This window comes from Echeneis naucrates, chromosome 15 (assembly GCF_900963305.1).
Source record: "Echeneis naucrates chromosome 15, fEcheNa1.1, whole genome shotgun sequence".
In the NCBI taxonomy this organism is placed as follows: Eukaryota; Metazoa; Chordata; class Actinopteri; order Carangiformes; family Echeneidae; genus Echeneis; species Echeneis naucrates.
Window position 1 is genome coordinate 14593856 of NC_042525.1, and position 20093 is coordinate 14613948.

Below are 20093 nucleotides of genomic sequence, written 5' to 3' on the forward strand. Positions count from 1 at the left end.
TTATTTCCCCCCTCTCTAGTTTCTTTGTTCTTCTATTGACCCTTATTTTATTTTTTAAAGTTCTTATTTGGAAACAATCTGAGCTGCACCTCTTTTTAAACAAAGTCAAGTATTGTTTTCTTATTACATGACTGACCTGACCTTTCACCTCCAGGAGCGTTCTACAGTTCTCCGGTGTCCAGCAGAACCAGCTGACACCCCGCTCGGTCTGATGGCTTCAGGCTTCCTGACCTCTCACTTTCGAAACATCTCCCGTCTGGACTCCCCAGGTGGAAGTGGGCCAGTTGGGCTTGGTCCAGGAACTGGAGCAAGGTAATGAAGTGAAAGTGTGATCACAGGTTATGTGTTAATTGATAGATTAATGCAAATTAAGAATATTAATCTGAAACAACATGCATCCATAAAGGATAAATAAACACAAGGATCATCCATATCAGGCCAATCGCATCTCTGCCACACTCTTTCAAGACTGAAAGTTCTTTCAAAGAAGTGTCTTTTGTTGAACATTTGGCCAAAGTCTGTTGTCTCACCTTGTATTTGGTTTTCTGCTTTTAGCTGTCCAGGTGTCACAGGCTCCCCTCTCCACTACAGCGCTCTGCACAGCCACCAGAGCAGGATTGTGACATCTTCACCAGGATTACACTCCCGTGTTCATTCCCCAAGTATATCCAATATGGCAGCCCTCAGGTGAGTTTGACTGAAGAGATGCATGTTTTATGAAAGAAACAACTAGAATAGTAATGTGAGACTGGTGGACAGGAGCAACAGAAGCATTAAATGTAAACACTAAATGTGTCCTAACTGACACAACTGGTAAAATCCTAAATGTGCTTTAATAAGAAAAATCAGTCAGCATGGACATAGAAGTAGCTAGTTCAGCAGAAATATATTTGCATCCATCCATTTGCGTCCATCCTTGTACAACATAAATAACTGGTCAAAAACTATGCACTATTTTCTCCTCTGCCATTTCTTCTACTCCAGTCGTGCCCACTCTCCAGGCATGGCGGCTCCATCCTTTTCTGGTGCAGCCCGCTTTAACGCGTCTTTCCAAAGCCTGTCCCCCAGAGGGCACCATGGTTTGTTACCCTCTCCAAACAGCACAGTCAATGACACAATGCTGGTTCCGGAGATGGAGCCCATCATACCTGATCTCTGCATGGAACAGCTGTGGAGTGAGACAGTCACTGCTGGCTGTCACAGGTAATTACCAGGAGTGGTTCTTACTGAAAACAGATGTAGAGTCCGTACTGGCCCACAATGTATTTATATTAGTGACAAGCAATTATTCAGAGTGAATTATTACTTTTATGTTATGGTTGTTTTAATGTGTTTTCAACTTTGTCTACTAATGGACAACCTTTATTTTGTCAAGTTCAGTAATTTTTGACTAATTTGTATTTAGAAATTCATAAACGCATAAACAACGCTGCCTAATGCCTAAAGTGATACATTTCTCAACAAATTAGCACATTTTGAATTTAACTTTAATTTGAGTACATTTGTAAAGTGTCACAATTTGGCAGCACCCAGGTACAGAGAAGCGCAGCTTTTTTTCAGTACCTTGCTGTAACTGATTGAATTAAAGTTTCTTTGATTTTATATCAACTAGTGTAGAAGAGTAGCAAAAAGAAGTCATATCTGCTGCCATTGTTACTGTTTTTGTTGAGCGGCTGCAGTTGTTTCACATGAATATTTACTTGGTTACATTGACAGGGAGATGAGTGGCCAGGCATCTAAAGTATTCCTGACCTCTGATGTCTGTGAGAACCGATACCTCTGCTTCCTGGTGGAGTCTCATCAACAGCTCAGGTCAACAAACATGCACAATGCAAATGAACATAAATGATCACTTAAACATTATAACCATTGTATTTTGCAGTGATGTCTCTATTTATAATTTAACATATACATCTTTTTCATTATTTCTACAGATGTGTAAAGTTTATAGAGAGCAACGATTCGTCTCAGCTCATCTTTGCCTCTGTCACATCCATCTGTGCCAAAGATGCAGAACCTCTGCAGGTGCATTAAACCGTCTAGGTTTTTATAAAATGATATTTTTTTAATTGGCATAGCTGGTTTGGGTTGTAGCATTAGCTTATTTATTTATCATCAAATTGTTATGTGGGAAGTGTGATGTTATGAACCTTGTGTAGGAGGCCATACTGTGTCCTCCTCAACGCAAGGGGATGTTTTTGACTAAACATCATCATGTTTAGGATGTTTATAATTAGTTCTCCTTTGGTTGCTCTCATTACCTAGAGAAACCAGTGTGCACATATTTAGCTAAGCTAAGTCTTTGCCTCAGAGGATTTCAGTGAATACCATCAGTAGATTTATCAATGAGGTGGTGAAAATCTGTGGGAATTTCTGTGAAACAAAGAAGTTGTGGTTTAAAATTATTTTCAGTTTTAGATTTTCTATGATTAGAGTTTTTTTTTCTTTATATCAAGAAGTTTTGTCTTCATATTGATCATGCCCATGAGCATAAGCACTTATTGTGTGTGTGGGCCAACAATCTTTGCTTTAGTCTAATCACAAAAATTAAACCGAATGTAAATCATTTTCTGTGAAATATAAACTACTGCTATATGCACAGATGAGTGAATAATAAGAAGGATTATTTTTTGCAGCCCTCAATGTATTTCTAATCATCAAACTTTGGCCCTCAGAATATAGATGCCATGCTGATTCTGGAGGCCTGTGGCAGCCTGGTTCTCTACACAGGAATTACAAGGGTAAGGACAGACTAAAACCTTTTGACACTCGCCAGTCTTTAAGAAGTAATAACAATAAATCCATATTTATGGAAAGCACTGTTTTTTTTATTCTTGCAGGTCAGTAAGGTTTTTGTTCCTGGACTCCTGTCGCCAACCTTCAGCATGACCAATCACATTCCTCACATCAGCACACCAGTGGAGAATGTCAGCACACCAGCCAACACTGGTAGTAGACATCTCCAAAGACTAGATGAGGTACCACCGTGTCTTGTAAACATATAGTTTGTAACACTTTTTTTTTTTTTTTCCTCGTTGTGTTTCTGCACACCTTGTTAAAAATATCTCATTATTGTCTGAGAAACAATTTCCTGAATGCAAGATAATCAGTCATAGTAACTATGAAGGCTTGATTGGGTTTCCCGTTTTTATAATTATTCAATTTTGCTGCTTTAAGTAATCGGGAAATAATCTCTCAGACAGATTATACCGTACAACCTGTTTTGTTACACCCTTGTATTTTCATTTAATATTTCATTTCAGTTTCCTATGCCATTTTCCTTCCTCTCCTGCAGGTCGTGATGCCTTCACCAGTGTCAGAGATGAGGGGTCTAACCATTAAACACCATGAAGGTTCATTTATGGAAGACTACACCTTCCAACAACCCATGCCCTTCATCCATGCCTTGCGGGACCCTGTTTGCAACCGCGTCACTCTGGTAAGTATATATGTACGTGTGGGTGTGTGTGCTGATTAATCTTTTACTCCCATTAAATTTATAAGCCTAAAAGGGCAATTTTATTTACTTATTTATTTATTTTAGGGGGAAGGTTTCATACACATATACACACTGGCTGAAACTAGAGAAAACAAACATACCAGAGATGGATGAGAAGGAATTTTAACTCAATCATAAAAAACACTGCAATGAGTTTATGATGAAAAGAGTAAGGCCAGCGCTGCAGGAGAAAAAAGGACATAATGAGGCCTTAGGTCAATTCCTTAATCAACAATTCAAAATTATTCAACTTAAAATTGCTGAAAAAATTAAAGCTGTTCTCTACTTTCGTCAGTAAAAATATTAGTTTTACTGTTTTTGTTGTACTGGGCTGTAAGGTTGGATAATTTAATCTTTGGATGACAACCTTTCAGTGTCCGATCCATAGTGTCATGCAGATTTCATGATTTCAAGTATGGCAACTTCCTGTTTCCAAATGTGGTTCCAACTTTTTTTCCTTCTGGGATCTCAGTCTGTACATTTTATTCTTAAAAGCATTGTATGAAAAATAAGTGCAGAAAAGAGGAACCAGATATTATAGCTCACTGTATGATGGAGTCAGTGTTGGTGAAATGATTTGAAACTTTGGTTATCATGCATTCAGACATGACTTTATATAACATTTGAATGGAACAGAGCCACAGTTAATGTTATTTGAAAAACACATACTTTTCATTTTATGTCAAATGGAAATCTCTGCTCCTGTCAGCTTTTCCTGGTTTTCTCTATAGTAGAAGATTTAGAGTTAGGATTAGGATTTACCTTTTGTTCAAGTGCTGCTACTATGCTCCATAGTGCTTGCTGTTTTTATAGCTGTATTTCACTAATATGAAGCTGAACTGATTTTATGTACATTTCAATTTCTGTCACTGTCTAGGAACTGAACAGTGGTACAATGATGAGAATCTCTATCCCTGAGATTGCTACATCAGAACTGGGTGAGATACACACACGGTCACAAACACACAAATACTTTTGTGCTTCAAAATGACCTACCTGAACTGAACTCTCAGAGAGCCTTTTATAGGTGTGGTATAAAATGACGGGGAGCCACACTGTCCTTACTTTCCCAAATTTCCATCACTGCCTGAAAGTGGTCCTCACAAACCATAGCCCAGTATGCAAAAATGAACACTTGTAAAATAAATCCAGATTTAAAAATGAGGAATAAATAATTTGAAGACATTCCGTCTTTCAACACTGCGTCACTGCTGTTGGTCTGTAATGCTTTCTGTTGTTAAAATATGTACTTTTTCAATGAGGGCACAAAACCAGCATACATGTACACACAGATACACGTACACAGATGGCTGAGTCAGAGCAGTTAAGTCTGTGAAATTAGGTTTGAGAGCTGCCCTATGTTGTTACACAGTGACGTATAATCTTGATGTATTGAGGATGCCATTACAAGGCAGACAGACACACGCACAGACACACTGAATCCCACTGATAATGATTAACTGGCTTGTTTTGCTGTAAAAGAGAGCAAATCAGTAAAAATCAAATGCACATGTTGTCACGTCTTTTTTTTAAATTATTATTATTATTATTATTATTATTATTATTATTATTATTATTATTATTATTATTATTATTATTATTATTATCACTTGAAATGTGTTAGTGAATAAAACTAAATGTGACTTAATGTGAACGTAATTTTATTTAACCCTTTAAGATGCTACAATAATAATAAAAACAGGGATAAAGAGTGGAATCAAGTCTGAGTAATATTTTGGGCAATGTGTGAGAATCTCAGATAATTGGCAAGTTAGCCTACAACCTCTCTCTTTCTTGGTTCAGCAGATTCTTACTGTTGGTTATTAGACTTGTAAGCACACCTCAAAGATCCTTGTCGGCAATTACGCTGTTACTTCATGCATATGCTATATGTGAAGATGAGACATCTATCTATGAGGCCTATCTTATACCAAAGATGGAAATGTTGCAGTGTTCCAGTAGTGCAGTAGCAAGAGCATAAATAAAATGACCATGGTCAAATCCTAGTATATGCCTGGACCATTTTAATGGCCATTTTTGTTCTGTCTTGTGACAAACGGTTTATACTCTCTGTGCTCACACAACTCGTATTTATACTACAGCCCATTTCACAGTTCAGTTCAGTTCTCATTCATATGTTTCTGTATGAAATGGTGACTGCAAAGTGTTGTCACCTGCACTCATTTCCGAGCCATTTCTGAGCTGCTACTCTACACTGCAAAAATCCTACTTTTATTACCACGATGTCAGGCAAAATCATGTTTTTGCTGCGCTGAGAGACGAAGTCAGAAGCTCAGCATGAAGAACTGTCTGCAGAGGGAAAACCTGACCTCACACTTTTAAGGGAATCCAGGTCTCTCTTCTACTTAAAGTAGCTCAGGTTTGTTCAAAAAGTTGCCAAATTTTAATACAGATCCCTAAAGGTCTTTATTTACAGAATTCTGAAAAAAAAAAAAAAAAAAAAAAAAAGTCACCAATGGGGGACACCATAACACACACAGTCACCTAACCAATGGTGGAACTGAGCTCAGCTCAAAGTACCATTGCCTGTAATGCAAACTCAAACTCAATTCAGCTTTCTTTAAACATAATTTTTACCTCTGCGTGTTGTGTGCTACACTACCATAAATGTTAAACATAGCATCTGCCAGTCAAGCTGTTTTTGTGTAGTTTTTCCATGCTCAAGAATTTGACATGACCAATAATTGCATGTGCAGTTTTCAGTGGTATAAAGGTCAAACCAGTTTGTAAAAAGGCAACGTTTAAAAGTTTAATATTGACCTACAGCTGCTGGATTTTAAGTGCAAAAACTCCATGATGATGTAATGTAATGACCAAATGTGTGATAATTAATATGCAAAACAGCAGAAATGTATTTTGTTCTCCAGCCACCGAAATAGATAACTCTTTACCAGCATATCAGCCAGTTTCATCTATAAACTCTGAATGAATGAATGAAGTTTCTTAATCAACTCTAGCTTTTGTTAAAGCACAGTATCCTATAAAACCTTCGGTATGAGTAAGGTCTCTGTGTGTGTTTACTTTTAGTGTGCCTTTGCCATGTGTTGCTCCCCATCATTTAGTAATCGATCCTTCAGACAATCCTTTCTCCCCCTAATGAAATGGCATTTATCCACCTCCTCCCTGACCTTTCCTACTCTGGATGTCCAATTAAGATAGCCTGGAATCTGACTGGTCAGAGTTGTTAGGAGACACAGTAGCATTAATTACTCACATGGTGGTGGTTCTTTTTAATTTCCTCTCTTGTTTTCTGATCTTGAGGAGAAGAAGCTGTTTAAAATTCAGCGAGTAATGGCTGACAATAGAAACACAGATGCTCTTCTCTTTCATAGGTCTGGACCTTTTACAATGCCATTAAAAAATCTTATTAGAAATAAGAATAAGTAACTCTGTACTAAAAACTATTAAGAATTTGTGTTATTTATCTTTTTTAACTGATGTATTTCTGCCCCTGTTCTGATATATTTCAGTGAGAAAATGCCTCCAGGCGATTCGTTTAATCCTGCCCAAGGAAGCTGCCATGAAGGTTTGTGCAATTGACAGTTAATTCTGGAATCACTGCTAAAAGAGAAACCAGCGTCAGGTTGCATGGATACTTCTTGAGACACCTATGATACTTTTTTTTTTAGACAGCTTTGGAGACTCTGGTGCAATACAGCCATGCAAATTTCTCAGTGACCTCCATGTAGTAGTGTGAAGGGACTCTTCACTAAGAGTCAATGTTCATTCTGCAATAAAAAGGCATCATTATACCAAGCCTGCACCGTGTGTTGCAGTTGAGAACATAATTTTGCATTTAAATTCAAGCCAAGTAAAAATCTGTGAAAACTCAAATCACTCAGGTATTGGTGAAGTGGTACAACATCTACAATGCTCCTGGTGGTCCCAGTGCCCATGCAGAGTGGAACCTGTTTGTCACTTGTTTCATGACACTGATGGGCTACAACACTGAGCGCCTGACTTGGACAAGAAATGTAAGTCAGCTGTAGAAGTGCTTCCCAATCTTGATCTGTGAAAACTTTCAATTTTGATCTCCAGTTTACATGCCCTGACCTTCCCCTCTGTGCTCCCCCGCTCTCTTTCACCAGTTGCACTTTGAAGTACCCCTCTCTCCAGTGATTGCAGCCAAGAAGGCTCGTCCTTCTGATGGAGGTTCGGATGAGGTGTGTGATTCAAGTATGATCTATTGTGGTGTTTGTGGCACAATTAGCAGCACTTTAGTTTATTGTTTTTCCTTCTAATTTCCAAAGGATGTTATAATTTTGTTGAAAATAATACTACTTTGGGTCAACAGATTTTTCTTTGGTTTGATCCAAGTGAACTGATGGTAAAATTTAAATGTGCTTCTTAAATAAATGAGAAGCAACAGAGAGAAGCCAGGACCAGAGGCATTATGCTTTCAGATTGTCTGTTCATCAATCTTGGCTTGATGATGTTTTGCAGAGGTCAAAGTTCAAGGTCATAGTAACCCTATTTTCTTTAGAATTCAATATTTCATAATTGGTAATTTTATTACATCTGACACAAACATTCACTTGGACTAAGGGATGAACTGGACCTTGGCGGTGGGATGACAGCTATAACTTTAAATATAACTCAAGGATTTGTGCATGAGTTATGACACAATTTAACAAATGTTTAATGATGTAGTGGTGACATTTTATATCTGATTGGTCAAAGGTCAACGTCACTATGTCACAATTTTCTGCTAAAACACCTCTGGCCATCATTCAACTCTGTTACTCAGAAAGTGGAGATTATGACCAAATTTCCTCTGTCGGGACTAGCTGGCATATGCAGTCAACCACAACGCAGGATCTATGTTTGTGTGTATTCAAAACATGACAAATGTCAATCAGCTGGAGGCGTAGACTGTACTCTGTATCTGCATTAGTCAGTTAAAAACTTACTGCTTACCCTATCAGCCTGTACCACTTTCTTCTCTTCATAGGACTGGGACTACTTGCTGGGGTCTCATTACCACCGTCAGATGACTTTCTGGCCTGTCAGTGGTCCAGTGGACTCGAGTGGCTCCAATACTACTCTCACCACAGAAACCGAGGACCTCTCCTCTGTATGAATCTCACTCCGGGTGGAGCATGTTCGATTCAATTAGTTTGCTTTCTGTATTATGATTTCACTAATAGTGGATATGATGTACGTAGACAAGACTTATGTGCATCTATTTAGATGAATGAGTGTTAATATTGTCCAACCCATTTCTATTAATGAAAGGTAGGCAAAACACCTTCATCAACAGAGCAACATCTGCTGCAAGTTGCAATGTGTGGAAACTTGTACATTAACTGTGAAATTAGCACAATGTTTGACCAAAACTGCTGTAGAAACAACTTAATACATGAACAGAAGAAGGTATAAAATCAATACAAACCATTTGGAACATGCCAAGTGTTTTTGATGACATGGCGCGGGTGCTCATAGATAGAGCTGTGTGGGTACTTCCACCAAAAGGCTTGGGAACACTGGTGTAATTGATATTTGTAGACTTTCTTACCCCAACATAAATATGCCGTGGGAAAAAATATTGGTACGGTTGATAAATCTTCCACAGTTTCTGCAACGTTGTAGATATCTCATTTTGTTGCCTGCTGTAATGTCCAACTCTTTCCTCTTTTTTTGTGTGTATAGATTGATTCTCCGTCCAGCCCATCTCTGAAGTTGGACAGTTCAGCGCCGCTCTTCCCCCACATCCCTGCACTTTTCTACGTTCTCCACCTACTCTATCAGGAACTGCAGCTGGATGAGCTACAGAGAGCAAGAGCGTCATCACTGGTCTGTCTGCTGCAGCAGCTTGCAAGGTAATTGTTGTTATCTCTGTGTGTGTTTAAAGCTGATTAACTGCTTTGGAAAAAATAAAAAGCATGTGGTTGGTGTGCCAACTAAATGTGTTTGTGTTGTGTATTGAGAAATTAATATATGGAGTATTGTGATGCTGGAATAGAACTTAACGGATGAGAAATAGCAGCATAAGGAAGACCTTTTGCTTTAATACATAAGGATTACAAAAGGGAGAAGAGACCTTTGATATATATCACAACAAAGAAAACCTGGCATGGTGAATCCTGCTGAAAGCTTGTTTGTAATCAAGGCTCTTTAGTGATGTGTACTGAGAAATAAAGTTCAACATGTTGTCAAGTGATTGCTGTGATTGGTGGCAATGACCTTAATGGAATAGGTGGAGTGGGGGAGTGAAAGACTCTACAGTGTAATTAGCCTGTGTTGGTTAGTATGTGGGCTGTTGTGAAGTATAGCCTTTTTTTTTTTTTTTTTTTAAAACACTCTTTCTGCTTTATGAGACCAAAGTGTTGTATCAGTTATTGTACTGGGTAGTTATTGACTCAATTTCTTAAAATATTTAATCTAAAATATTTTAGGAAGAAATAGGTTTTAATCCTCTTCAGAAACCGTATTCTAATTTTGAAAATGTTATGATTTTTGTCCTTTATTATTTTTATTAGATTTTAGTAAATCTAATTGAACCTATTTCAAATTTGGATATTAACAATGAGACGATTATGATGTTCTTGTGTGATATATATAGATTTAGTTCATATTTATGTGCTGACTTAATCTGCAGAAAAACGCTGTGAATAACAACATTCAAAGGCTCAAACCATGTGTGTTATCAGCAAAGTATGTATAAATGCATAAACATAAATATATAGGAAATACACAAAGTAATTAAATTGTAAAAAAGCATAAAAAAGATAAGGTAACAGCTGAAAGATATTCGAGGTATACATGTGAATTATTAGCATTAATTTAACACAGGTAACTTTACACTCATTAAGGAAAATCTTAACACACATAGACACAAAACCTTGTGCTCAGACAGGCATCTGAAAATTGTGTGGGAGTTGGGGCTTGGCACTAGGATTAAAAACTATTGATTATCTGATGTTAAACAGAATGCTAATGACTCAAAGCTGTTAATTACTCTGGGTATGTGTCTAAATGCAGTTCAAAATAAGTTATATGCCATAGAGGCTCTTTGAGAGTGATAAGCCATTTTATACACACAAATACACAAATATTGATTTATTTGTATTTTTATTTGCAGAGACCTCCAGTTGGATGGATATTTGGATCAGTACTGGAGAGACTACCCTTCATTAATTAGTGACTTCACTGAGAGCTGCCTCATTGACCAGGGTAAGACCTGTTCATGCATCAAGTCATAAAAAAAGATAAGTGCTGCTATAGTGACAGTGATAGGGCTGGATGATCTGCTAAAAAATGCCAGCTCCAGGTTCCCCTTGACTCTACTATAATTCTTAACAGTAAATGTATGCAAGCTGTGGCCAAGTGGATGCAACAGAAAAAGCATTTAACAACAAACATGAGTACATTTCATTAAGCACCGGTCCACTTCACTTGTAACCAGTATTTATCTAAACCTGTCAAAAAAAAAAAAAAACCTTTCTGGTTCTTAGAATGTGCTGTTGAAGGGCAGGGTGTTTCTGTCATTGTATCCATCTCTGACTGTGATTGCTTATCAAGTTGAGCAACATTAACAGAAAAAGGAGGTAACTCAGTGAGGTAATGGATAACGTAGTCATAAAGTAGTGATAATATTGGAAAATAAGGCAATCTAGCGCCATTTCACATTTTTCCTAGCAAATCAACACTATATGTATAGGTTAAAAAAAGAATTTAAGTTTTTAGAAAAATTTTACTTGCTGGGAACTGAGTCACAGCAGCAGAATGGCATATATGGACCACATTCTTTGTAATACATGAATGAAAAGCTGAATCACGTTTAATTATTTAAATTTTCTTAATTTATACAATTTACAATGTCCAAATATCATCTCCTTCCTTGCTCCCCTACTTCTTTCCTCTCTCACTCTGTCTTATAAACTATATTATGTTTATTCCCTTTTCCTTTATCCATCCTTCACTGTTTCCCACTTGGGCCAACGTTATGTTCTTCTTTCTTTCCACACATTTTTTTTGGTCACCTTGCATCTTTTTATCCCTCATCTTAAACTAATCCTCACCTGTCTCCAGCTAAGATTGGACAAATGCAGCGGCCCTCTTTCTTGAGGCCAGAGCCTCCCTGTGTCTTCAGCTGGCTCAGTAGTTGTCTGAGAGGAGAGGAGATTCCACCTTTCCCCTACCTGCCCGGCATTTGTCAGAGGACCAGGCTGCTGGTTCTGGTATGCCCAAATATTTTCTTTCCTGTTCTTTTTTTTTAGATAAAGTAATTTTTTTTGTGTTGTGTTTAATTGTATGCTGTTTATTTTAAAACAACAAGAGTCCAGAAATATAAGTATATAAGTAACTGAAACAATCAATAAAATCTACTGTCCTTTATTATACTCAGCAAAGTTCATAAATCACAGAAAAATATATTTGTTTGCACTAAAGAAATTGCTCTTAAAGGTTTTGCACTGGTCTTGATTCCCATCTTGCTCCTGGGCTTTCTTGTGAGTCTTTCTGTGTGAGAAAGAATGAGAGAAACGGTGAGGGGAAAGAGTTTAGCTTTGATCAGGACAGTCTGATAATCTCTTTGTGTAGTATGTCAGTGAAACTATTTCTGAACATAAAAGAGCAAATATGTCATGCTATGGAAGGGGATGTCCACATTCACATTTGCTTGTGGGGGCTGATGGATTCAACCTTTTTCCTATCTATGAATGAAGGACGTTTAAAAACAAGCGTTTTTTTGTTTTTTTTTTGGCCTCATCATTCTTAAAAACAAATGTATCATTCCAACAACACGTAAATTGAAATTTAAAGTTTTCATTACGAGAGACTGAATTTAGTCTTTATTGATGAATGTTTGCATTTTGCTGTTGTTAATTTCTTTGTCTGTAGGTGGCGCTGGTTGCAATGGCCTGCTGGTCTAACCCTGGATACACTGGAGTTTACAAAAGGATGATACAGACTTTGTATCAGCAACACTATGTTCTTGTTTGTCTAGTACTAAATGGACAGATACAAATAGACAGGGATCGAACAAAACACACTTTTTACACACTTCTGTGTGAGTGTGTGCAGTATGTCACCTTGTACTGGCTGTGCCGGTGTTGGCTGCATTTGGAACCCTAAGCTTGTGTTGACCCTCAGACACAATGCTGGCTCGCAATATATTGTGATGGATGTAAAGCTTCCCAGGGTCTGCAGTTAGAAAAGTACTGCCATTATGGCAGAAACAGATTATGGGCTGACTCTCTGGTTCACCCAGTTTAACCCTCCACAGTTAGCGTGTTCACATAAGTGGTTTTCTCTGCTAGAGAGCTGGCAGGGTGCAGGGGAATGCTTCATCCCTGTGCCTCATCAGAAATATAAATGCTCTACCTGGCTTGCGTTTGTATCACAACAATATCCTGATAGCATATGTCCACAGTGTATATGATGTAGAACATGTATGATAGACAACTGGGATCACTCCATGGATGTTTATTGCAATTTTTTGACATTTTTAATGGACCAGTGAGAAAGACAAAGCTTGCTTTCCGAAGATGTGTCAAGGATGCATCTGACCTGCTCTGTGTTTTCTCATGCAGCTCTGTGTAGTAGATTGTGTAAATCAGTGAAGTTGCCCCCTGATGGTCACTAGGCAGAATGCAGTTTTAAGGCTTTTTTTAAAGGCTCACAGTTGCTTCACTTTCCATATATATATATATATATATATATATATATATATATATATATATATATATACACACATACATACATACATACATAAATTGACAATAGCATGTTGAAAAATTAAGCTAAAGCTAAATCTTTATATCATTATTTACATAGTCCCACCCCAACTAATTTTTTCCTATAACAGCAATTACAGCGAGTTCATCAGCATTTTTGAAAAGATCCGAGATTTTCTGCGCTTTCACATACCAGGCAGGGAATTTGAGGGGAATAACGGCTCTGGGTACAGCATGTTTTCTCTAGGTTGCCACATGCAGTAACACTTCTGATTCATTCTCATTGGGAATAACTGTGTGGCTCATTGCAGGAACACCATATGGAACAAACACATTTTTTCCTCACCGCTTCAGTCCCATTCTTTGCATCCTCTCACTCACAACCTGTCAGTTATATGTTCAGTTTTTTTTACTGTGCAAACATATCGTGATTTCAACATCTCATAAATGTGAAGGAAAAAGAAAGCCTGTGTATTTAGTGTTGAACCTGCATCCCTTTATATCATATCAGGGTATTTTTAAACAGGATATCGGTTCACACGTGCTCTGTGGTGATGTATAATTGTGGAATTTTTTTCTTTCTGTTGGCATATTTCTGTAAGATGATTGACTGGAAATTGATAAACTGTATAGATCAAACTTTCATGTAACCATGTCAAGGTTATGATTTTGCACAAATTAATCCTGCTTTTCATCTTTCTTCTGTGTTTTCTCCTCAGAGTTATGCTCTGTACATCGCTGGTGATGAAACTGCTACTTCGACAGATGTGTCTAAGTACCTGGTCAAGCTAGCCGCAGGTCTGATTGTGCACGTGTTTTGTGACCAACAAAGACCAGTTCACATGTCTTAAATTGAGTCTGGGGACTCTCTGTGTGTGTGTGTGTGTGTGTGTGTGTGAAAACCTTTGACAACCAGTGCCTATTACCTGCCAGTCCATAGTTCTCTGCTTCAGGGAGCACTAATAGAGAAAGAAAGATGTGTGACGCAGGTTTGTGTGTCACCCAATTTTTTGCTATTCTTTTTTTTTTTTTATGCTTTAACAACATACTCTTCGTGTTGCTAGAGGTGACAGTTGCTCTAGGTCTTTGATCTGTCTCTTTCTCACTGACGCAGAATTGGATTTTGGCTTTGTGGGTGGTCTGAGAGCATCCAGTTTTTGTGTTTTTTGTTTTGTTTTTTTCCCCAGGCAATATGTTGGCATTTTTGTCTGAAAACAAACAACAAAACCAGACAAACAACAGATGCCATCCCACATAAATACAGCCCTCCACTCATCAGGAACAAGATGTCTCTTTCATTTAACCTCCTCATTTTTACCACCCTTCCATTTTGCTGACAAATTTGAACTATCAATCAATGGGTTTCTTTAAAAAAGCTGGAATATAGTAGCTAGTTGATTGTAATGATCATGTTTAAGTTCAAATGATCTTAAAAATCAAATCAATCAAATAAGAACAAATAAATTAACTGTTTGGCCTCCCTTGCTAATTGACATGCTCCTCTTTTTTCCTCTTTCTCATCTTCACCTGTATCAGGCCAGAAGTCCTGTGACAGTGAACCACACTACAGAAGGTACTCATAAGGAGCACTTAATCATTTTTGGGCAAAATTTTTATAGCAGCTCAGTGGACATTCAAACAAGTTAAATGTCTTGACATCTTTTACTTCTGGGAATTGATTATCTTTAGAGATTTTAAAAGCAATTTAACTTTTAATAATAAAAGAAACGAAACCTGCAACGTAATAGTTTGAAATACAGTTGACACAATATTTTAAAAAATGCTTTAAAGACTATATTTTCTTCTGAGAATGCTGATCTTACTCTTGATTTATTCCTGTTTTGCCTTTCATTCCATTAGCTCAGTAACCATGTATCTCATTTTAGTGTGTCGTTATGTAATTATTCCAGACAGAGCAGCGTGAAGGTGACGTTTTCCAGTGACAATCTGGCTGAGCAGCTGGTGGTATGGCTCACCTCAGAAGGTAAGACAAGCAGGTGTTTTGTCTGCAGAGGAAAGATACAGTTACGTTCTATGTTCATTATTGGCACCACATTGGTGCTGATAAAGAGCCTAATTATATTTATGCTCTTTATATTTATATAATTATAATTATGAATTAATACATAACTCTGCATTCAAACCTGTCCAATGAAATGACTGCCAGAACATGTGTGTGGAGTATTTTAAACTAGACACAAAAGAAAACCTATGGAGTTTACTGGATTTTATTCTCCGACTGTGATTTAAGAATGTATGTATATACACCATTGCAACATGGTGCTATTGTTTTAGGTGCCCGATTGAACAAAACATGGGGAAAAGGCTACATTTCCTTTTGAAAACAGGAGTTTTGTTAACTCCAATTCCTCCAATTTCATTGGCTTAGGTTTCACCCTGAAAGACCTGGAGTCAGTCCCGTTTGGTGCGGCTTTGCCCATCAGGGAAGCCATCTACCGCTGTCGGGAGCAACCATGTTCTGATTGGTCTGAGGAGGTTTGTATGCTGATAGGACGACAGGATCTGACCAAACAAGCCCACAAGATGACTCTAGCCAAGAGCAAAGCTGTGAGTAGGACAAAGTTAAAGCCCGGAGCTTTTTTTTCAAGATTTTGATTTGCCAATGAACATTGTACTTTGTTGAGACCCTATCATTGTAGCTGAATGTAAAATATGTGTTTCAACATCTGCATCCCCAGTCTGTAGGGTCAGGTTTGTCACTGGAGCCTCCTGCAACCACAGAAGCAGATGAGGAGGAGGATGGTATGTCGGACATAATTCAAGAGGTAAAAGATTCAGTAAAGAACATATTTTGCAATATTGGTCAGTCTTGAGAAGTGCTTCCTAACCCCTTTTTCAGATGGGGTTAGATTTTTTCCATATGAGCATATTAGTTCTACCGTGGCTACTGCAAATGTTTGGCACAAGTTCCCCAGTTCTAAATCAGCGACTTGGAAAGGTCTATGTATTAATCTTAGGTTGTAAGTTATGAACACCGCCTGATTGTTTTTTGAGGGTATTACTGGGAGTCTTTTCTGAGACTGTATGCTATTCACACTATCTTCAGGTAACAGGACTGATCTGGAGTCAGGATCTCAGGGTCCACGAGGTCAGAAGGCTCCTACAGAGTTCCAGACCAGTCCGAGTTAGCGTTGTTCAGCTACCAGAGGTTTCTGACCACGAGTACATCGAGGAGAAGGAGAACAAGTGGGTTTATTGTATGACTTCTGCATGAGACACATACAGAATGTATTTTCCTGTCCTTCGCAGAGTTTTTCCACCAGTTGGAGATTTTTTTTCTTTCCAAATCTGTTTTTCTACTTACCTCTTTGCTGACTGTCTATTTTCAATGTTTTTTTTTTTCTTTTTTCAAGTTTGTTTCAAGCACAATCCTGCCCTTGTTTCTGTGTCACGTTTTGTGAAATCACTGAGATGACTGCTATAATCAAAGTTTTATGTGAATTATATATTTCTCTGTGACTCAGAATCTCTGTCTCCTTGGTTTTAATCCCCAGATTTCTTTTTTCCACTTGTCTGTAACTTCCTCAGACTCCTGCAGCTGTGTCAAAGAACAATGGCTCTCCCAGTTGGTCGTGGCCTCTTTACTCTCTTCTCTTATCATCCTGTGCCAACTGAACCTTTACCTGTCCCCAAACTCAACTTGACAGGTATGAGATTGACATGTAAACATTGTGTTAGTGGATCAGCAAGGATTACATTTTATGGAAGGTTGTGGAATATTAAAATCTTTTTCCAGTCCGGAAGACTGAGTGAATTCCCAGGGTGACTCGGGCTATATCAGGGAACTTAATAAGAACACAGCAGAGCGCATTTTCTGGTTCATTCAATGCAAGCATAAATTTAAAAAGCACAGCATTTGAGATGGGTAATCTCTTTAACACTAGAGACACGTTCAGCATTAATTTACAGAAACATACTTGAGATTGTACCTGAAACCGAATGAAACCATTATAAGACGTCTTTAATGTAATATTATGATGTCTGATAAAGGTAGTGTTTCCAGACCAAAGGTATCTTGTAAGAATGTTCTATTCCACATGCCATCACAAACTACAGAAACTCTGCTGACACTTAAGATAATACATTTCCATTATCTGAGCTTGTAGCTATTATGAACAGAAAAATGTCCATCCACTTAACTTGTATGGAGAAAAATCATTCACAAAAAAATATACCTAAAGTTCAGAGTAATTCTTTATCTCTAGATGTGGTTGATTATTTCCAATATTCTGCTCTAGGCCGTGCTCCTCCAAGGAACACTATGGTTGATCTGAACAGCGGGAATATTGATGTTCCACCGAATATGACTGGCTGGCCCAGCTTCCATAATGGAGTAGCTGCTGGACTCAAGATAGCCCCAGCTTCACAGGTCAGTCTGAAACTTGAGATCCCTCCCCATCGGGCAGCTTCTCCAGTTTTACAGACCTGCTGCTGATTACACACTTTCTGCTGTGTGCCCAGTTGGAATTGTTTTCACTAAATTCTCTGTGTAACTTACAACTTATTTTTTTGGTGAAGCTGTACCATTTCCTCTAAAAGCTCCATCAGGCAGAGACTTCCAGAAGAATAAATATTTACATCAAATCTCTTCAGAATATCGATGAAAATTTGGAATTTCAAATACAAATTTAGAAACTTTGGCTGCAGTTGCAGCTTGCCTTGTAATCTTCCCTCACCCTCCCGCTTTAAACACAGATTAGTTATTCAAGTACAAATAACGTTCTTCTTGTTTGTTAAGGTGGACTCTGCATGGATTGCCTACAACAAACCAAAGAGCCCTGAGCTGGCTAATGAGTATGCAGGCTTCCTCATGGCCTTGGGCCTCAATGGACACCTCACCAAACTGGCTACATTAAACATACACGACTACCTCACCAAGGTATGCATACTTTCACACAGGACTGTTTCTGAGATTTCATACCTGAGATTCACAGTGCAAACAAAGCAAATGCACACAGTCTGTTTATAACCCAACAGGAATACACAGGCAGTGAACATATTGTTGGCTTTAATGAGTACTGTCTACCTTAATGCTCAGATCACTGTAGGCACTGCTCTAAATTACTGTTTCTAACTGTGGTAGAACACACTGAAGTATACACACCCCGACACACACATTTTTCTTCAGTTGACTGTAAATGAAAGATGTAAACTCGCATCAGAGCCAGGCAGCCAGTCAAACCGAAACTCTGCCCTCTGAGAACTTTGAAACAAGACGAGTCCTTCCCACTTTCAGATGAGAAAAACAACAGGATGCTGCAAGACACCCCTTCTTTTTGCTCAATTAAAGACTTGGTGTAAAGATGTGGTTGAAGATAAAGATGAACCCTCTCATAAAATCCTCACTCTGTGTCCACATTAGGTTCAAGATTGATTCATTTTCAGTTCCCATTTTGATTCAAGTTGCGAACAGCAGCTCATCAAGATGGGCGAGCTTTCTATATCACTCATTTCTCTATAAATGAGATGTGACAGTGGTCTCAGAGATTTTAAAGTACCTAAAATTTTATGAAAAACCAATTTTGAAGCAGCTGAATTAAAAATGACTACTGAGCTGAAAAATATTTTTTTTGTAATACGCAGGATGCTTTGCTTATTTCCTCAAGACAGTTAAGGTTATTGCACATATTTGAAGCTAAAATATCCTTGAGCACAACACTGATTTGGGAACTTAATATTGTGGTGTGTGGTGGGCAGCATGGAAGCGTAGTGGTTAGTGCTGTTGCCCCAGAATAAGAAGTTTATGGGTTTGATTCCTGGGCCTGGGGCCTTCATGTGTCCAGTTTTCGTGTTTTTCCCCGTTTCTGCGTTAGTTTCCTCCGAGTACTTCGGTTTCCTCCCACCGTTCAAAGACATACATGTTTGAGTTAGTTGGTTATCCTAAATTTCCTGTAGGTCTGAGTGTGTGTAGTTGTTGGTCTGTCTGTTTCTGTGTGTTGGCCCTGTGATGGACTGGCGACCTTTGCAGGATGTACCCCGCCTTCGCCCAATGTGAGCTGGGATTGGCTCCAGCAACCCCTGTGACCCAGAAAAGGTTAAGCAGTAGAAGATGAGTGAATGAATGAATTCTGGTGTGGTGATATATAAACTTAAACAACTTAACTAACAGTTTAATTATTTTTCTGGTAAAATGTGTAGTCGCATTATTCATTCTTTCCAGTCAATAGACAGAAAATACTATTTGTACAAAGATATTAGCAGTTCATTGAAACACATACTCGTTTATAATCCAAACTGCAGTGCACAATGTCCTGTGAAACATGTTCAAAAGTTGTGTGTAACTGCCTTTAGTCTGAATGAAAGTCATGAACGTGATGGAGGTGGTTGACTGTGACGTCTGTTCTTAGCTGGTGGTTTTCTGTTGGTTTCTATTCTTGCAGCAAAAGAGAAATTGCAATGACATACTTTGGATCAGTTCATCAGAATTCTATATCACAGTGGTTTTAGAGAGGATGCGTGCATACATACGTGTATGTGTATGAGAGTGTCATCTTTCAAGCATTTTTTGCCTTATAGTTGCAGCCTTTTACAAATACTAACTAGCCCACCTTATTTTTTTCTTAATTGTGGCTTTAAAATCTCTGAACCTCGTTGAATCATTTGTGTATTGGTGTTCATTTAAGGATGTGATAATTTTTTTTATTTCCACCAGAGAAAAATGGTTACGTTTAATCTGTATCTTTTACAATCTATTGTCAGTGAGAAATGAAACGAGACCCACAGTCACACTGAGATGTAATTAAATTGTATTATGGTGGTTGATATTTTCTTTAATGTTTTTTGCAATTGTCAGGTTTTTATTGATTGAATACATGACTATGATGATGTACACATTGTGTCATTGGAATCTTAATTGATAAACCAGAATTGGTTCA

At 38.0% G+C, this 20093-nt stretch overlaps 1 protein-coding gene across 2 annotated transcripts in view; it reads left to right on the forward strand.

Annotated features, from left to right (window-relative positions):
• anapc1 (anaphase promoting complex subunit 1) overlaps positions 1-20093 on the forward strand; it is a 45614-nt gene that overhangs the window by 4259 nt on the left and 21262 nt on the right. For both annotated transcript variants that reach the window (XM_029521437.1, XM_029521436.1), the window contains exons 9-33: positions 155-312; positions 556-687; positions 985-1203; positions 1717-1812; positions 1935-2025; positions 2676-2741; positions 2841-2978; positions 3296-3439; positions 4377-4437; positions 6991-7046; positions 7363-7494; positions 7609-7683; positions 8472-8594; positions 9170-9339; positions 10602-10693; positions 11552-11700; positions 13917-13995; positions 14734-14770; positions 15108-15181; positions 15587-15765; positions 15897-15983; positions 16265-16404; positions 16747-16865; positions 17457-17587; positions 17957-18097. In XM_029521437.1, coding sequence (XP_029377297.1) covers positions 155-312; positions 556-687; positions 985-1203; positions 1717-1812; positions 1935-2025; positions 2676-2741; positions 2841-2978; positions 3296-3439; positions 4377-4437; positions 6991-7046; positions 7363-7494; positions 7609-7683; positions 8472-8594; positions 9170-9339; positions 10602-10693; positions 11552-11700; positions 13917-13995; positions 14734-14770; positions 15108-15181; positions 15587-15765; positions 15897-15983; positions 16265-16404; positions 16747-16865; positions 17457-17587; positions 17957-18097 — 2889 coding nt within the window. The remainder of the gene's footprint in view (positions 1-154; positions 313-555; positions 688-984; positions 1204-1716; positions 1813-1934; positions 2026-2675; positions 2742-2840; positions 2979-3295; positions 3440-4376; positions 4438-6990; positions 7047-7362; positions 7495-7608; positions 7684-8471; positions 8595-9169; positions 9340-10601; positions 10694-11551; positions 11701-13916; positions 13996-14733; positions 14771-15107; positions 15182-15586; positions 15766-15896; positions 15984-16264; positions 16405-16746; positions 16866-17456; positions 17588-17956; positions 18098-20093) is intronic.